Source organism: Drosophila albomicans, chromosome 2L, assembly GCF_009650485.2.
Source record: "Drosophila albomicans strain 15112-1751.03 chromosome 2L, ASM965048v2, whole genome shotgun sequence".
Lineage (NCBI taxonomy): Eukaryota > Metazoa > Arthropoda > Insecta > Diptera > Drosophilidae > Drosophila > Drosophila albomicans.
The window spans coordinates 10,352,109-10,370,475 of record NC_047628.2 but is presented as its reverse complement, the minus strand read 5'-3'; the positions used below and the strand labels follow the sequence as shown (position 1 = coordinate 10,370,475).

General features: G+C 35.4%; 1 protein-coding gene across 2 annotated transcripts in view; it reads right to left on the bottom strand.

Moving 5' to 3' along the window:
• Positions 1–18,367, bottom strand: part of LOC117564236 (discoidin domain-containing receptor 2) — a 159,423-nt gene that overhangs the window by 68,544 nt on the left and 72,512 nt on the right. For both annotated transcript variants that reach the window (XM_034242927.2, XM_052002801.1), the window contains exons 4-8: positions 9,229–9,460; positions 8,617–8,764; positions 7,772–7,951; positions 6,842–6,975; positions 1,897–2,104 (exon numbers count right to left, since the gene is read on the bottom strand). In XM_034242927.2, the coding sequence (XP_034098818.2) occupies positions 1,897–2,104; positions 6,842–6,975; positions 7,772–7,951; positions 8,617–8,764; positions 9,229–9,460 (902 nt within the window). The remainder of the gene's footprint in view (positions 1–1,896; positions 2,105–6,841; positions 6,976–7,771; positions 7,952–8,616; positions 8,765–9,228; positions 9,461–18,367) is intronic.

Here is an 18,367-nt window from a genome sequence, read left to right as displayed (position 1 = left end):
CAGTGGAATTTTCAATTGCTCAAAGCTGTTGTTTTTGCATTTGTATTTGTATTTGCTCTTGTTGTTGCTGCTGCTGCTGCTGTTGCTGCTGCTGCTGTTGTGGCAGTTGCAGTTGCAGTTTATGTTTGCTGAGCCGCTGCCGTCAGGCGCACTGAACTTTAGAGTTTTGCAGTTTTGTAGTTTGCTTGGCTAAATTATGTTTACTGTTTGGGTTATTCGTTTTACTTCAAACGACTCGTATGAGTATTTAACAGACTGCAGAAAATTCTCTTCTACCCAGTTCGTGTTGCAGTAAAATGAAAATTAAACAGTTGAACACAGGTAAATAAAGGTTTCACCTTTCTTCCTCTCTTCTATGTTTTCACTGCTGAAAACATAAAAGGTTAGACCTCAAAATAGTTGAGAGCTGAAAAGTGCCACAAATGCACAGATGTTTAAAATATTATTTGCCAAGCAGTATTTTCTTTCGATTTTGTGTATGTTAAATGAAATTGGTTGCAAGTTGAAATTTGTTTGCAGTAAGCAAAATACAAGAAGACATCAAATATTTAACTAATTTAAGTTTGCTCGAACTTTGCTTTTTGCACAGCAAACAAATACCTTATGCTAACATCTAAATTTTTTCAAAATAAATACCGTTGAAAAATAAATGTATGCAATGCTTTGAATAATTAATATTTCAAGCTGAATAAGAATTTTGAATCTATCTCTTCCTATATTTTTTCTAGGGAAAAATAAAAATAAATTATTATTGAATGAAGAGTTAGAATCTTTATTATTATAACTTCGCTTTAGATAATTGATCTACTTTTTAGTTCTATAAAAATAATGATTTAATTTAATAATAATTTAATCAATTATTTTAAATGTTAAGTTGAAATCTATTCTCTTTTCATTAAATTTGCATTATGATTCAAATAATTATGATGTTAAATGAAAGTCTTCTCTCTTTCTATTCTTAAGACATGATTACAACTGTTAACAAATTTTTCAATGAATATTATTGAGTGTTAAGTTAGAATCTTCTCTTCATCTCTTCTTGAATCTTTACAAAAATAGGAAATTGAATGTTTCCATTGCTGGTTTATTGTAATCAAAGCTTTATTCTAAGTAATTGCATAATTAACCATGTACTAAATATGTGTAATATAATATGTGTAACTATTTTATAGATTTAGATTTATACTAACATTCTAACTACTATTTGTATATATTCGTATAACAATTCAAAATAATACCAACAGATTTCTTCAAAACGATATTCATATGTTATTTTTAAACCTTAAAATTCAATACTTGGCTACTTAACTCCAAAATGTATTTGTTCGCTCCACAGTTACTAATAATATAGCACTCAAAATAGCTGCTTGTTGGTTGTGTAACCTGTGCGCTTTATCGCTGCATTAAATGCGGTAACAACTCAGCACAAGCGGGCATAAAAAATTAATTTAAACTAAAAACAACAGGGGCACATCAACTGTGAGAATTTCCCTTACAGCGCCACACACTCTCTCATATAGTTGACAACGAATGTATTCACATTTATTGCAAGTGGGGCAGCAGGTGGCCGCCGTCAAGAAGGAAGAAACCGAGCGAGCAGCGAGCAGCGAGTTAACCCTTTTCCTTTTCCTCTTCATTTTATTTTTTATTTTGTATCTTTGTGTTTTACTCTTTTTTGCTCTCTTGCAACTTTTACCTTTTGCGTGTTCGTGCTACATTTTTTAATAAAATAATTTTTGCAGCAACACTGTGTGTGTGTGTGAGTATTTCGCCCAGCGGGCGTTGCAGTGTCAGTTGGAGGCTGCAGCTGGGAGTGAGACTTTTCGAGTCGGAATCTGAGTTTGTGTCTCTGCGCTCTGTGCTGCTTCGCTCTCTGTCGCTCTCTGTCTCGCTTACCTGATATAAATGTAATCTCGCTGAGCATCATCCAGCGTGCGGCGAAATATAAATGCAACTGCAGATAACGCCCCAGGCGATGATGTAATTTGATTGTCACGTCGCGTGCATGATCCAGCACCTGGTCTGGCATATAGGAGAACTGCACTGGCTCCCCGTTGAACTGTCGTCCGCCAATGCTGAAGAAAACTTTGGCGTGCACAAACACCTGAAAGAGAGAAGCACAAGCACAAGCAAAAGCAGAGAAGAAGATGAGTAACAGTTTGCTGGACAATGCCCAAGCCCCATCGTAAGAGCAAGAGTGTGTGTGACTGCGAACATGTTTATGTATCTGTGAGTGGCATAATAATTAAAGTAATCACATTTATTTTGTTTTTTACGCGCGAATTGTATTCTCATATTTGTTACCGACTGCTGACAGTATTTCTTTTTTTGGTCAAGCGAGACGCGCCACGGAAGTCTCGAAATAATAAAAAAAGGGAATACGAGTAACGTACGCGAAAGAAAATAATGTAAATAAAATAAACATTTACTTTTGGTCACCCATTGGCTACACTTTGTATTTTATTTTTTTTTTTCTGTCTGTTTCGTTTTTTTTGGGGCCAGCCGGATGTGTAAGTGTTGTCTTTTCCATTTCCCCTTTGCCAATTGCTGAGCTGAGCATGGCTAATGAGTTGTTGTTGACTTGTTGACTTGTCGTCGCCTTTGGCCATTTGTTTTGGAGGTGTTGTGTGGACTTTGTATGTTATGTGGCTAAATGCATTGAATACCAATAGAAAATAGAAAATAGATAAACCTACTACTGCTTGTTCTCTGCTAATAAAATAAACAATCGAACTTGCTTTAACAATCTTTTCACATGCGCTTCGAATAAAGACTTAGAGTCGCTTCTTTTTTAATTGTATATCAATTGACTTAATCAATTTTATTTACAAATAAATTTTTGAGTAAGTTGCATTAACTTTAAAATAAATTTGCTTTAATTATATTTTAGAATTTATATGATTAAGTTTAAGCTAATTTGAAATTTGATTAAGTTTAAGCTAATTTGAAATATCTATCAATTTTAAATATATTTTAGTTATTATAAATAAATGTTGTGGGTTAGATACTTTTTTAAACAAGTTAGAAAGCTCGCTTTCGATAAAGTACGCTTAAAAATACTTCGATTACAAAAATTTTTTTTTTTTTAATCTACGCTTTAGTCGATTTTTTTTGAGATTTTGGTGTTCATAAGAACGAACAAACAGACAGACATTACTAACTTGTATCATCTGTTAATACAAATTGTTAAAGAAATCTAATGCAAATCAAATTTGCTTCTATTAACTTCTATTAAGAGTAACTTGCTTCAATCGAAATCGCTTATTTATTTTGATAATTGTGTTTGTGTTTGCACTTTAATTGAAGTCGAATGTCTGTTTAATTATGATTTTACATAATTTGCCCGAAAGTTCTTAGCAATTAGTCTCTGGCTGAGAGTTGGAATAATGCGCGTTCGCCAAAAACTATACGCCAAGTATACAAGTTGGTCCTAATCCCACCTGTCAAACTGTGTCTTCAACAAACTTTCTCAGTCCAGCGGCAGCAACAGCAGCAGCAGCTGCATGCAACGGCGGAAGTCAGCCACTTATGGAGACAAACAATCTGAAGAGACTAAGCTCCCCACACTAATTAATAGGACCACACGTAGACAGACAGACACGGCGACGACCTCAGACCCCCACGACAATGTCTTAATCGGGGTTATAAATCTGGGCACGCATTTTAAAGAGTACACAAGGGGCAGCCCCAGAGGGGTGGGGAATAGGGGAGGGAAACTCATTAGAAATGCTAAAGACAAAGTCAAACAAGCAGACGCTAACCGACAACACAAGAGCTCAAGGGGCTTATCGAACATCTGACATGTAATGACTTGGACTTCGACTTGGTGTTGGACTTCGTTTGGTGTTGGTGTTGATGTTGGTGGCGGAGCTGGAGCATCAACTGGGCAGACAGGTGCGGTAAAAGGTGCAGCAACCACACGCGTGTCATAATTAAAACGCAATTAGCATAATTTTAGGCTTATCAATGCATCACAAATGGCATTTTGAGTATTTATGGCACGACTCCAGTAAACTGTCCAGTGCGTTTCCCAGAGCAGAGCCCAGTGCCCCATTCCCCATTCCCCACTCTCGCTCGTTCCTCTTTCCGAAAAAAGTCCACACTAAGTAATTTTATGACTTATGGGGCATTCGGAATGGCGCTGGTCAAAGCCAAATGGTAATGAAAAATCATAAAAATGAGAATTATAGCGAGTGCAAGACGACGACAAACAACGTCGCCAACCACGACGACGACGATGTCGACGACATCGTTGATGCTGTGTAAATTATGGCAACCCATAAACCGAGTGGTCACCAGGTACCACATCGTAGTAGATATTCCAACCCAACCCAAGCACAAACCGAAGGCAAAGAGTCGAGTTCAGTTCACGTCGAAATGGCGGCAACAAATCAAAGCCCAAGAAAATTTGTGGTAATTGAAATTTTATGTGCCGTTTGAAGCTGCTGCCAATTGGGTCTGCTTACTTTGTGGTTAATTACGTCAGCGGAATTGCGGTGAAATGCTTAAGACGGTCAGAAAAACTTCGCTATCTAGAGTGGCATCACTAACCGAATCGGAGAAGCTGCATATAAAACTGAGAAGATAGCCAAAATTTATACAAAAAGCCACATCATAAATTGGTGAGTTAACCGGGGAAATGGAAAATCATCATGAAAACTACTCAGCCATCTAGGAAGCGATAAGAAAGAAGTAAACATAATTGTTGAGTCGATACAGGCGGCAGGTAAACGAAGAGTTTGAACTGAGCTGTGAGTTAAAAAATAAAATAAAATGTATTTAAGTAAATGTGGTATAATTAAAACGGACTGAATTAAAACAAGTAATAAAACTACAATCGAGTCTGGTTGTCCTCTACACATTCAAAATATATGAAGATAAACCAAACATCTAAAAAATATACTGAATATATTAGAAATATATCTGTTATTTTTAAACATAACATTTTCGTAAGATTTATCAAAAATAATATATATTTTAAAATTACTAAAAATATGCCCTAGGCTCCAACTTAAATAGCGCGTGCTGATCGAATTTTCATGTTTTGCGGAATTTAAGTGGACGTGGCATCAAAGAAACATACAGACATCCAGGCGGACAGATGACAGGCAGACGGAAATGGGTTTATCGACTCAGTTGTTGATGCTGATCAAATATATATTTAATTTATGCCTGTTAAATATATTTTTTCAAGGCACAAAGTTATAATACCCTTTGAATCTATTTGTAGCGGATATAAATACTTAAAAACTTTATTCAAACAAATTAAGATTGAAATGACATTTTTTGTTACATTCATAATATTTATTTAGTTCAAAATATATTTGACAGTACGGATTAGCAGAGTTCAACCTTATATAATGACCTAGATATTTATAACATATTTAGCTTCAATCCATTATATTCACATAATACTTCTGTCGGCAATATCGCTTAGATACATTCAATAAACGCAAAACATGTTGAACTTATCACCAATTAAAAGCGACATATTAAATGCATAATTATGGCATTCTAATGGCTACAAATGCAGCCAGTTATCTGGCCAAAACGAAATCGAGATTAATTTGACACAAATTTGACAAGCAGGAACAGGAACATGTACAAATATTGTGAAGTGAAGTTATCAGAGATAAGATCAAACAGGGCGCATATAAAAAATTATTAAACTGTCGAACGATACTCGAAGCTGTCAGCGAATGAAATTTACAAGAGATTTACGACACTAGCAGAGAACAAGAAATGCAATCGAATTTTTCAATTGAACATGCATTTTGTACATTCAAGCTTTAATTAAAGATAGTGCTGCTGCTGTACCTTCCAAATACTAGAAAACAATTTTAGAGTTGTTATCAGTCAACAGGCTCATAGCTATCTCAATCTACCAGTTAACACATTGCCGCAACAAATTTGGGTCAATGGACATGAAAATAGTCTCTGCTCAGTTCAGTTGTGTTCTGTGTAGTTCTGTTCTTTTCCGTTTTATGACCAGATTATGAGCCAACGCAAAGGGAATAGGGAGTGCGCTCCCTTCTCGGGGTAAAAAAAAAAAAAAAAAAAACACAGTGCCCAATCATTATATGATTGTTGTACTGCGCTGCGTTGCACATTGTTTACTTTCGATAAAGAGCTCGACGAGCAAGGAAATTGACTATATAATGGTATGCCATATATATTCACTCAGATCGCTCGCTCGACTTTAAGTACATACATTTTCAAGTGCCACCTGAGTCAGTTTCGTATCAATTGTGGTTTGTTTAGGTTCGATTTCGTATTTGGTTTGTTTATAAAATTCGTTCGTTGTCGTTGTTTTTTTTTTTTTCGTTCGTTCGTTCGTTCTCGTTTGAATTTATTTTATTACTGCTGCACTGTGGTTGTTGTGGTTGTCGGAACTGTTTAGCATTTATTTGCTCAGTTTGCCGCCGCCAGTTTGTCTGGCTTGTAGCTTGTCTGTGCAGCCGACGAACGGGGGAATGTTGCAGGGGTATGACTATGGGTATGCGGCATGGGGCATGAGGCATGGGAATGGGATTGGGTATGGGAATGGGAATGGGAAACGTACCTCATGCAGGCTGTTGATTTTTACGATTTCCAAACAAAAAGGCGCAAACGCACATTGTTTAAACTTCATTTTGCTCTGTTGTTATATTTTATTTTTAATGTAGCATTTTATCTGTCCACAAACCAACAGACAGACTGGCAGGCAGACAGACAGACAGACAGTATCAAGACGTATCCACCGCAATTCGAATATTGGCAATAAAAATGTGATGAAATGCAGTTGCACTCGTAGCTTGCAGTTGACAGCTATTCGGTTTATGTTATGAATTTATTGACTCACCTGAACATCTTTCGAGAACATGTTATTCGTGTGAATTATGACAGCGCTGAAGTTTCGCACAGTCTCAAACTCAAATGTTATTTCCACAGGTCTTCCAAGTAGAGTATCATTGCGCCAGCCAATCCATTCGTAGCCTGAATGAAAAGATATTAGCATAGTTAGATACAGAATTTTTTAGTTTATTTCATTTAAAGAAAATATGAAGGGGAAATATTGAGATCAACAAATAAATAGTGATATATATATTAATAACAATTTAAGTAATCTTTGCGTTCTAAGTTTATAATAACCTTTTTTCATTTTGATGGGATAATTACGAAAAATATATCTGAATGATTACATTGTGAGCTTTACGGTATTCTTTAAGGCTAATGATAATATTTAAAAGTATAATAATTATGATATATCTCCAAATCAGGATTGTATTTCTTGCTTTTATTGGTCAATTCTAAGTCAATGATTATTTCAACAAAACAGAATACAAATCTTCATTATTATTTTCCCCTGCATTTAATATATTAACCTATTTCAGTATAAATCACTGGTCAATATTTTCAACGTCTTACTAATTAAACTAGATTTAATTTACACTAAAATCTTCACCCCAATATATGTAAAGTTGCCACTGCTTTAAAGATCTCTTTTTCATTTGGCGGAAGCTCGTTAACTAGATTCCACTCACTGTGTACAAAACTAGACTGCATGTTGATTTACTCAAAGCACAAGTACTGACTGTAATCTCCATAAGATATGCTATCCAACTAGTCTTAGTCGAGGCTAAGCTCAATTTTATGTGACATTTATGTGCGGCAACAACTTGTAAAGCAGCACAAAACAACTGCAATGCAATGGTCTTTGGACTGAAATACTTTATGTGGCTAATAACGGCTTTTGATCTCGACCGTTTGTTGTTCGCATTCTGTTTTTTACCTTTACCAAAGCCATTGATGTCCATGCGAAAGTTATCCTTGCCACGCTGTCCGTCCACCAGTTGTCCAAGACCGTTGACAAAGCGATCGGCTTGTTCTTGACCATCGTAGGTCTTATCGGACAGATCGATTTCCATGCCACGCTGAACACCTTTTGGAATGCTGTAGGCGACAATGCCCTCTGCAAAGAATGAGAGAAGTCAGTTAAACGAGTTAGTGAAAGGCAAAATGTGGCATATGTGTATCAACAGCACAATTTAATATGCTACTAAGGCGATTTGTGGCATCATATTTTATAGTTTTCCATACCACTCGCTACTCGTAATTATAATCCTAGTTTATGGTCGCTGACTCATGTTCGAATTGCCTCGGAAAAGTGCGCGATAAATTCAACAAAAAGCTGCAAATTAAACTCAAACCTCTAATAATAAAACAATGACAGAGACTAACGAACTTTTTGCTTGAGGACATAAATCCAAAAGAAAGTCATCAAGCGAAGACGGAAGTGCATGTTAACACAATAAATTTGTTACTCTTTTAAAGGGTTTCGACTTTTCACTTTGGAATATTTTTGAAAATTGAGGAAATTATTAATAATGCTTGGGATGTAGATAAGCTAATGCAGCAACATGAACTTATTTAACTTTTAAGAAATATTCGCCAGAGTATCACGTCTTCGATTAGTTTACAAATTGTTCAACTTTCCAGTTTGGCTGCAGCTAAAAGATACTTTAGCTGTTTGCCAGCCGCAGGCAACGAACAAGTGCGACCATCACGCTGGGTGTGGAGAGGGGGAAGGCAGAGGGAATGTTGGCTATAATTCACGACTATGCTTGGACCACTTACCTTCCCAGGCACAGCCAACGATCTCGGCGCGCAGGCAGACGGTGCGATCGTATTGGCTGTAGGGATAGATGCGCACCTTGGACGCAAAGATGCTGGGCTGCAAAACGTTCTCCACCTCGCTGTAGGTGTTTATATTGCCGGGAAGTATCTGCAACGAAGCAACGAATACGAAAATAAAACGTTATTAATGCACCAGCTGTGTGTGGGTGGGGGAATTTGAGAGTTCGTTGTTGTATTTTGTTTTGTATTTTGGCCGAAAAAACAAAAGCGTTCAAATTGATTTTCTTTGGCTTGCACACAATAAATCGATGGAACGACAAAAGGGGTTCGGTTCGGTACGGTTCGGTATATTGCATCTTTACTCTGCTTCGACAGCGCTAGAGAGAGAGGGAGAGAAAGACACCTACGCAATTCTCGTTTCTCGCCATAATTCGCACGTAAATTGTTCAGCCTAAAGATGTAGATACATTTTGTATCTGTTTGTGGCCCGCGGTTAAATGCGATGCTTATCGCTGTCCCAGCCCCAGCCCCAGAGTCCGTGATTAATGTGTGAAGTAAGAGAGAGGTTTGGCATTGCGGCATTCTCGAATTCTCAAATTCTAGCATTCTCACCTCTTTGCCCTGTATGCTCTTCCAGCGCAGCCATTTCTCAAAGCCTGGCCTCCAATATTCCAGCACATAGGCCTCGGTATACTCCTGGCCCTGACCTTTGCCAAAGCGTCCCTGGGTGCGTATGGCGCTGACCAAATGCACCTGCAGCAGATCAATTTGCAGATACTCCTTGAGGCCCCGTGAGACCATGTGCTTCGGGCACCAAGCACCTCCGTTGTTGTCCACTTTGAGTCTGCAATGAAGAAAACATATTCTAAATGTTAATAACATATCAATTTTATTGGTTAATTACATTTAAAATTCATATTCGTATATACAGAATGTTTCTCTTTTTTTAAATATTTATTTATTGAAGTAAATTTAAGATGAAACTAACCTTCAAATACATACATATATCTCAAACCAAGCTATTTGATACTTTTATCATTCGTGAAAATTTGGCTATGATTAGTTAAAAAGTTCAAATTTTATGAAAGAATTTTTTTTATAAGGTAAAGCAAAGCAGCTGCAATCGGTTATTCGATGCCTTGGTTGACAACTTGGTATAATTTGTATTCTATGGTATATTTTCAAAGAAAGAGTATATCGACATAGCAATTATAGCCACACATTCATTCAGCACATTCATATTTTTTCCTTTTTATTATAAACTATTCTTTTGGATTATTTACAAATATATATTTCATATATTTATTTCATATATCATAAACTTTTTTGTGTATATCTATAATTTTCTTCTCTGCTGTATAATGATGAAATAATATAATTTAATTTAATTGATAGCTAGGAAAAATATATGTAAATATATTATTAATTATACTATTTCTCTAAAGTCAATATTACGTTGCATATAATTTCATTTTTTTTCTATAAAAAATAAGCAATTTTATCATTTTTATTATACACTTATTTACTTGTATTCTTTCGCAGTTCTTTTGCATCATTTAATATATATTCATTTTGCATGTCATGATATATATTTTTTTAAGCTCATGTACATTTATATTTATCTTTAAATATTTGCATTTATTGCACTGCTTTATTTTATATTTTTTTTCGCTTTACACTTGTTAAGTTTAATGACTAAATATTTATTGTAATTGATACAAGTGTCGCTTTGGTTTCTAGCAAACTTGACATTTATTTTTTTTATTAACAATATTGATCAATAATTAATCTGTATTGCATTGATTGACTCAATGCATGACTGCGCCCACTTGACTTGTAACGGCCCAATGCGTGTTTATTGTCAATTTGCTTTTCTTTTTTTTTCTCCGGCCTTTTTTTTTTTGGTAAATTGCTATTGATTTGATTTCCCTTTTTGCGATTGCCCACATATGCAATATGGTTAAGTTTTTTCCCACTTATTCGCGTTGGCGTTAATTATTTAATGAAATTAATTTTTTACGTTTTACGTTTTATTCTGCTGTCGAATGTGTCTGTAATTGAGCTGCACTGCAGTCGAGTGCAATGGCTGCTTGTAATTAAATGTCGTTAACTGTGCATCGACATCAATGAGAAGCATCAACAACAAACACACTGATTGCGAACTGTTTTCGCCCACACAAGGTGCAAATTATATGCAACATGAGTAATATAAAAACGACAATTATTAAATTAATATATAGAGCAGAAGGCAGCGACTATTTCATTAGTATTTCATTAGTTGCCGCAACTGAAAACTTGATTAATACGAACGCACAGATTCCACTAAAATATTATAATTACTTAACGTTTAACGTCATAATAAATCAAAATTAAATTTTTAATAAACACACATTTGAGTTGTCAAACTATTTGCGTTTGTTCAATTATTATTGGCTAATTTGCATGTTCACTTTAGTGCAAAAGCAAATCAAACAGTATGCGATTATTTATTTAATACAACTTTTTCATATGCGTGTCATGTCGTCAATTGAATAATTTTTCAATCTCTATTTTTTTCTAGCGCCTAATTTATGAACTATTTGGCAAAATGTCGGAGGCAGTTTGGCAGTTTTCACTTTCGGTTTCCTTCAACATAAAAAGAAAACAAGCGAAAAAACACAAAGTTCGCCACATGCTGCGTTGTGCTCTATAAAACTTTTGGCTGTGGGAAAATAGAAAACCAACTCAATTCAACTTAACTCAACTCAACTCGACTCAACTCGAAAACTCAAACGCCAACTTTTTCGCCAAAACTCAAAAAATGCAACTGCAATGCGACAATTTCTTTATGCACAAGTGTGTGTGTGTGTGTGCGTGTAGCATACGTTATATGTTCATATTCATATTTTATCTAGTTTATAGTTGGTTTGTATTAGAATTGCAGAAGCCAGAGGCAGAGCAGGGAAAGTGGCTGTAAAGAGAGGGGAGCCAAGGGACCAAAGAGCAGTAAATCATGCAAGTTATTGACTCATGCAAAGTCATTTAAACAATTTGCACTGTTTGCCATGGACTACAGAATAAAGTCATAAATAGATAGAGACAGAGATAGTCATATACTCTTTCTCTCTTTATATGCCACCAGTTGGGGGAATTTGCCATAGCAAAACGTATTTACTTATGCAACATGTTGTTTGCATGCGCATTTTATTGTTGCCCCACTTTTGTGCTGTTGCAAATCTCTATTAAAAAAGTTTGCTGAAAGAAATTGTTTCGTATGCATCATTCTATTGTGTTTGCTCAGGGTAAAATGCAATAATCCACTTTAAGAATTATTGGCAAATAATTACTTTGTGTTTACTTTCAAGCTTGTTATAAGTTCCATGACGATTCTTTACACATATTTGCTTATTTGTTTATTCTTTTATTTGTATGATAAAATATTTGTTATATAAATGTAATATTTTTGAAAAATTCTTAGATAATATTTTAATATTGTTTCCAGTATTTATTTGATTTATTTGAACATTTTTAGGTAGTGCCAATACAATAGTTATGTATATCTCTTTAAAAAATACGAATTTATCGGAAGAGCAAAAATTTAATTGAAATGTGTATGAACTGTCAATCACTCAGACAATTGATGAATCTATCAGCTAAAGAAATTAATTGATGCGTCGAATAACTTTTATTCGTCGAGGTCATTCTACTTTTTTACTTCACTCAATTGCATTTTATTTTCTTTTTTAACTTATTCATTGAATTCTGTATTTTGTGTTCAGTTTAACATTTCGATGTAACTTATTTATTTTACTGAATCATAAAGTAATTTTTAATCGTCGACGTTATTCGACTTTATTACTTATCTTAATTGAAGTAAATTTTATTGTCATGAACTAAATTTTATTGTGCGAACTAAATTAAAATTATTTTATTTGATTTATAAAATTTGGTTTGTCTCATTTACTTTTATTTTTTGGTGACTTACTTCATTATAACATTTTTTACCTGTATTTATTTATTTATTTATTTATTTTACCTGTATTTATTTAAATTTCAATCAGACTCATTTATGTTACAGTATTTTATTAAATGAAAGAGTTCTGTTTTATATTTCATATTTTTGCTTACTAGCGTATTTATTTAAATGAATTTCATTTATTTCGTTTGTGTTTAAGCACTCCCATTAAATCATTATTTCCTATTCTACAGTATTCTCTAACCATATATTATCTTCGTTTAAATGCTACTGTTTTGCCGTTGTGCCATTTTCCATTCTGCTCATCAGCAGTTTTTCATAATCACAACGCTCCCGACGGCAGTCTCAGCTAATCGACAATCTAATAAAAAACTTCAGCTGCTAATTAACTGCTGCAACAGTAGCAGCTTTGTTGTTGTTGTTATTGTTGGTGCTGTTGTTGTAACTCTGTAGCAGTAACATCAACAGCAACAGAAACATCAACATCAACACTGGCCGCAACAGCAGTTGCCTCGTTCTGTTGAAATTGCTACAAATTTTCCACATGGCAGATGCCACACAAACATATATGAACACTTTACGCTGATGCAGAGAGAAGGTGTGGATGGAGGGGAGGGGAGGCTGGAGAGGCAGCTTTAGGGTATTTCTACTGAAGTCAACTCGCACATATCCCGTCCTGACCTACATTATGCTCTGGCTTTGGTTCCTGGTCTGCTGCTTCATCTCTGAAGCATATACATTTTTTTTCTCTGTGTGTGTGTGTGTAACTATCTGTGCCATATTTTTTTGCTGCCACTGTGCGCCATTTTTTCCGCTATTTACGTTAATCGCGGTTTACAACACGTCGAGACAGCAGGCCGAGTACCAAAAGGGAGCACAACTCATATGCAAAATAGGCAGAGGAAAGCCAGAGGCAGCAGCTCGACTGCCTGCCTCGCCTTTTCTCCGTTTTCCCCTCTACTTTCCTCCATCTCTCATTCCCTCATGAGCCTTGAGGCTGTTTTTTCTGCCAAGCTCTCGTTGTTGGTTTGCCTATTTGCGAGTGTATGGCGACTTTTCTACATTAATATCAATTCTGTTGTCATAAATCCAATGAGATGTGACCCGCTCTGCGACTTTGGGGACTTGACATTTTTACTCTTTCTCTTATTTTGCTTCACCTGTTAAATGGATGCCATAACATTGTTATTCCACTTGCCAATTTATCGATTTTTATTTAAAGTTTATATGTCGCATAATTGGTGTTTAACTTTTGTTAAAGTCATTTCAAATTTGTACTTTGTAGAAAATGAAAAGAGCATCTCCCATTCGCTATGAATCATGTTTTCTTTTGCCTTCTCTCCATCATTTCGTGTCGCTCCGGTTACAGCCGTTTATAACCGCTAACATATGGGTCACCTGGGATGGCATTTTAGCATCATTTGCATGACAAGACTGCAAATGTTTTCTCAATGCGCATTCAAATTGGGCAAATAATGGGCGATGACATAAGGCAAAGAGGGGACTTTTAAGGGGACCGAAATGAAGCAGTATTCGGTCATGCCGAATGCCTAAAAGCCTGCTCCACTTCTCTCGACTGTATAATGCCGGTCGTAAAGTGTGCTTCCCTGCTTGCTTGCGCCTCGGATGAGTCACCTATATATATTCGTTTTGGAATTGGAAGCATCATCAGCTTTACATTGCAATGCAGCTTCAAGTCCGTTCATTAGCTTCGTTTTAAGCATTGCCACGATGAGAGGATGCTCTTGGTACCTTTGCCTATTCTCATTTAATACTAACGAGCCAGAGATACTTGGATACTTATATTGCTGCTTATAAAACACCCGAAACTTTTGCCCACGTTTTCACCTATTTCTTGTGGCAGTGTAACCAAGTCAGCCCGCCATAAAAGTGCGCAATGCAAACGACTGCGAAATGTGCCGTGCGAAAATTTTATGTTGCCAAAAAAGAAAAACAACTTCAAGTGATTGCGACTGTGAAATACCCAGCAAAGAACGTAATATGGAAGTATATATTGTCTCTATATTAACTTTATAATTTGTTACAAATATGCAAACAATATTTTAATGTATTATCGTATATTTAAGGTATATTTTAAAACAAGTTATAGTTATAAAAATAATAAAAATATGCTAGCAATACTTTTAAGTTTTATAGTCAATTTAAAATTATTATAAATGGTAACATTTCTTAAATAATTATTTAAAAAGTGCTGTGTTGCTTTATTGTAGGCATTACTTTAATCAAATGATTATTTAAAATATGTTTAATATTTAAAACACTTCAAGTGAAAGCTCGAAAAAAACAGGGTATGGAAATATTCTCACTTTTGCTTTGGTTCTTAAGTCTTTGCTGCTGAGGTTTCGTTTTATAGCAAATTGTTGCATTCTTAGTGGTGCTTTTGACACGCTGTCTGTGTATGTGTGTGTGTGTTTGTGTGTGCTTCCTGTGTTGCATACTTTGGGGCGTTATGGTCAGTTGCAAGTAGCAGAAGAAGCGGCAGGAAATGGCACCTAGCACCACTTTTATTTAGGCAAAGCTACTAAAATATGCCATAAAAGCCTGCAGCTATCGCATAACTGCAGCGCACCAACACAACTTAGTGGACATAATGTTGCATTTGCAAACACACACACACACACACACACACACACACACACACACATATATACACACTTACATGCATATACAGGGAGAGATACAGTTAGTTGGCAGGCAAAGTCTAACTAGGTCTTGGGTTACTTTATGCGGCCAAGCTCTGCCTGGAACGGCTGTAAACGTGGCTGAAATTAGAGCCAACCAGCAGATACAAACACACAACACACACACACACGCTAACACTCACACAGATACAAGTGCGAGTACATTTATGGGGTACTGGGTCCCGGACTGTGGCAAAGTTCTGCTCGTTTTTAATATAAATTCATGTCGCTTTCACTTGTGTGTTGTGGCCTTACACACATTTATTTAGATAATTATGAAAATATATGCATGAATATGTGGCAGCGTTATGTGGCACGTAGCAAGGGCTGCGATAGATACACAAACATATACGTTTATGTGAGTGGGAAAACTGGGTGGCAGGATCAATGGCCAGTGCAAAAGAGCAGCTGCTGCTGCTGCTGCTGCTGCTAGTGTAGTATTAAAATGTTAGCACATGTTGATAATATTGGAAAACTCGAGCCAACTTTTTCAATGCTGATAAATTAGAATATGTTGTAAAGTATGATATAACTTTGTAAACATTACTCGAAACGGAGAACGAGTATTTAAGCTGTGGGAATCAGTTTTAAATTTAACATTTGAAATGCATTTATGAATTTAAAGTCTAAAATTTGCATTTCTGTTTAAATAACAAGTAACTAATTAATGTAAATGGTATTGTATGTAGATGAAATGACAAATTAATAGAAATATTATTCATTTTCTTTTAATTTTTAAATGTATCAAAATTTCAGTTTACTCATAATTAATACTTTTATTTATTCTATTTCAACTTTCAAATGTTACAAAGAAAATCTTGATGTTCAACTAGGATTTATAAATTTAAATTGAAGTATTTCGATTTTATTTAAATATCAAGTAAAAAACTAAAATAAATGGAATTAAATGTTATTTAATTGTTTTCCTTTCGAATGAAAATAAAATATAAATTTGATTTCTGTTTATTAAGTTTTATTTGAATGTTGAAATGTAGTATTGAACTATTTTGAGCTTAGCAATTATATACGATAAGTAACAATAAAAGACAATTTACATTAAATCTAATGAATAGTTTGATGACTTATGAATTTAAACATTTGTGATAACAACTTTATTTTAATAATAAGTAACCATCAAAATATTTTGTATTAATGTGTTTTGCTTATTTTTCTGACATTTGAAAATGAAATATAAACTCCTAGGTTAAGATTTATATAAATACTTATTATAATGTGCTTTGAATTTGTAAACTACAATTTTACTGCCCAGTTCAAGAACATTTTCAGTTGTCTTTGGCACCCGAATCCCACTTCATTATCGCACTATCATGCATATTTAAATAGCTCTTATTGTGTATTATGTATTGTGTACTGTGCTTTGGTGTATAGCCTGCTAATTTGGCCATTTACTTCATTTGAATGCAGTGAATATTTGGGTCTATTATTTATTTAAATGCTCTTATACAATGCGTATCTAAATTTCAAGTCTTTTGCCTTATTTATTGTGCGTTTTGCTCTATGCAGAATCTAATTTGCATATGCTTTTTTGGCAAAATGGACTAGAAACCCCGTTTGTAGCTTAGGTGCCCAATTGGTTTGTTGTGCTAAGCACAATGCAAACTTCCCCAGAGTAAGTCGACCCTTTTTTTTCTTCCAACTCTCTGCAAGAGATAGAAGACTTTGGCCCTAGGCTGATATGTGTATATACTATATACATATACATAGCATACATCTATTCCGTTTCACTTAAGCATTTTTTTTTTGTGATTTTGATTTTGGTCTGAATTTACGTATCCTTTTTGCTGTGTGCATGTGATGTGAGAAGGTGTAGGAGTCTTTATCAAGTTTCGTTTGCAGCTTGTTTGCTAGATGTTTTCTTATTTTTAATGAGGTTGTCTAGGTTTCTATTTGGGGCTAGCCCTTTAAGGATAGCATGTAATGGGCAAAGGGGGGGCAGAAAGGATTCCAAAAATATGCTACAGTTTATAGCGTAAAAAGTTAAGCTGATTTGCAGTGAATGAAGTTCGTTTGGTTGGCCAACTTAACTTCTGCCCTGTGCTGAACGGGGTTCGTTCGTTCGCTGGGTCCGAGACAAAACTTAAGCAGCTTACACGTTTGAGTATACTCATACTGATACTCATACTCGTGAATTCTCGCATTCGCATTCACAGTTGAGACGCACATATGTTTGAGTGGCCCTAACATGCTGGGGGCTTCTACTTCTGCTTTTGCCTAATAAGTAGCACACAGCTTGGCAGAAGAAGAAGATGAAGAAGGGTTTGACAATCCCATTGCTTTGCTTATGGCACGTGTGGCAAGTGGAAGAAAAACACAGGTGACGGTAAAATATTTGCGTTTTCAATTTCACGTATCTGTGTGCAAGTTTGTCTTCTCTTTCTCTCGCGTTTCTTTCTCTTTTAGTTACCCTTTCCCAACACATATTTATTTTTCATTTAATTTCCAATTTTTCTTTCGTCGTTTTTAATGGCACTTGATGCAATTAAAATGCCAAGGCAACGGCTCAACTCCATCTCTCTCAGGCAGTCTTTCCCTCCATGCTTCTCCCTTTCCTTTCATCAGCCAGCGGCTTGTAAGCTACTAAAAATTATTTTTTACGATTGTCATAAAGACGTCGCCGCCAACGTTTTGTAAAGAGCACCTCTTACCTCTTCCTTTTTCCCTTTCATCCGTACCAAAACAATGGCTGAAGCTTTTGTTTCTATCGCTCAACACACACACACACATATATACACAGCAGCCGGAGTAGCGCCATCTAGCGTCTGACGGCATCAGTTCGTTGAGTTTTTAATTAAATTGTTGTTTTTTTGCTTTTTTTGCACGCTCGCTCTTTACCAAAATATTATGCTTAGCTTGAAGAGTTTGAGTTTGAGTTTGAATTTCAGAGTTTGAGCCAAGCCAAGTTAAGAATTCACAATGAATCCTTTAACGAATTCATTTTTAGCCCCAAAACGAGCGTCAGCTGCCTTTAATTGCCTGTTGCCACGTACCTACAGAGCCATTACAATGAATGGCACCCAAATAGATTGACATTGAATTGTTTTCCAAGTTGCCCCGCAAACAATTTAAGTCTTAA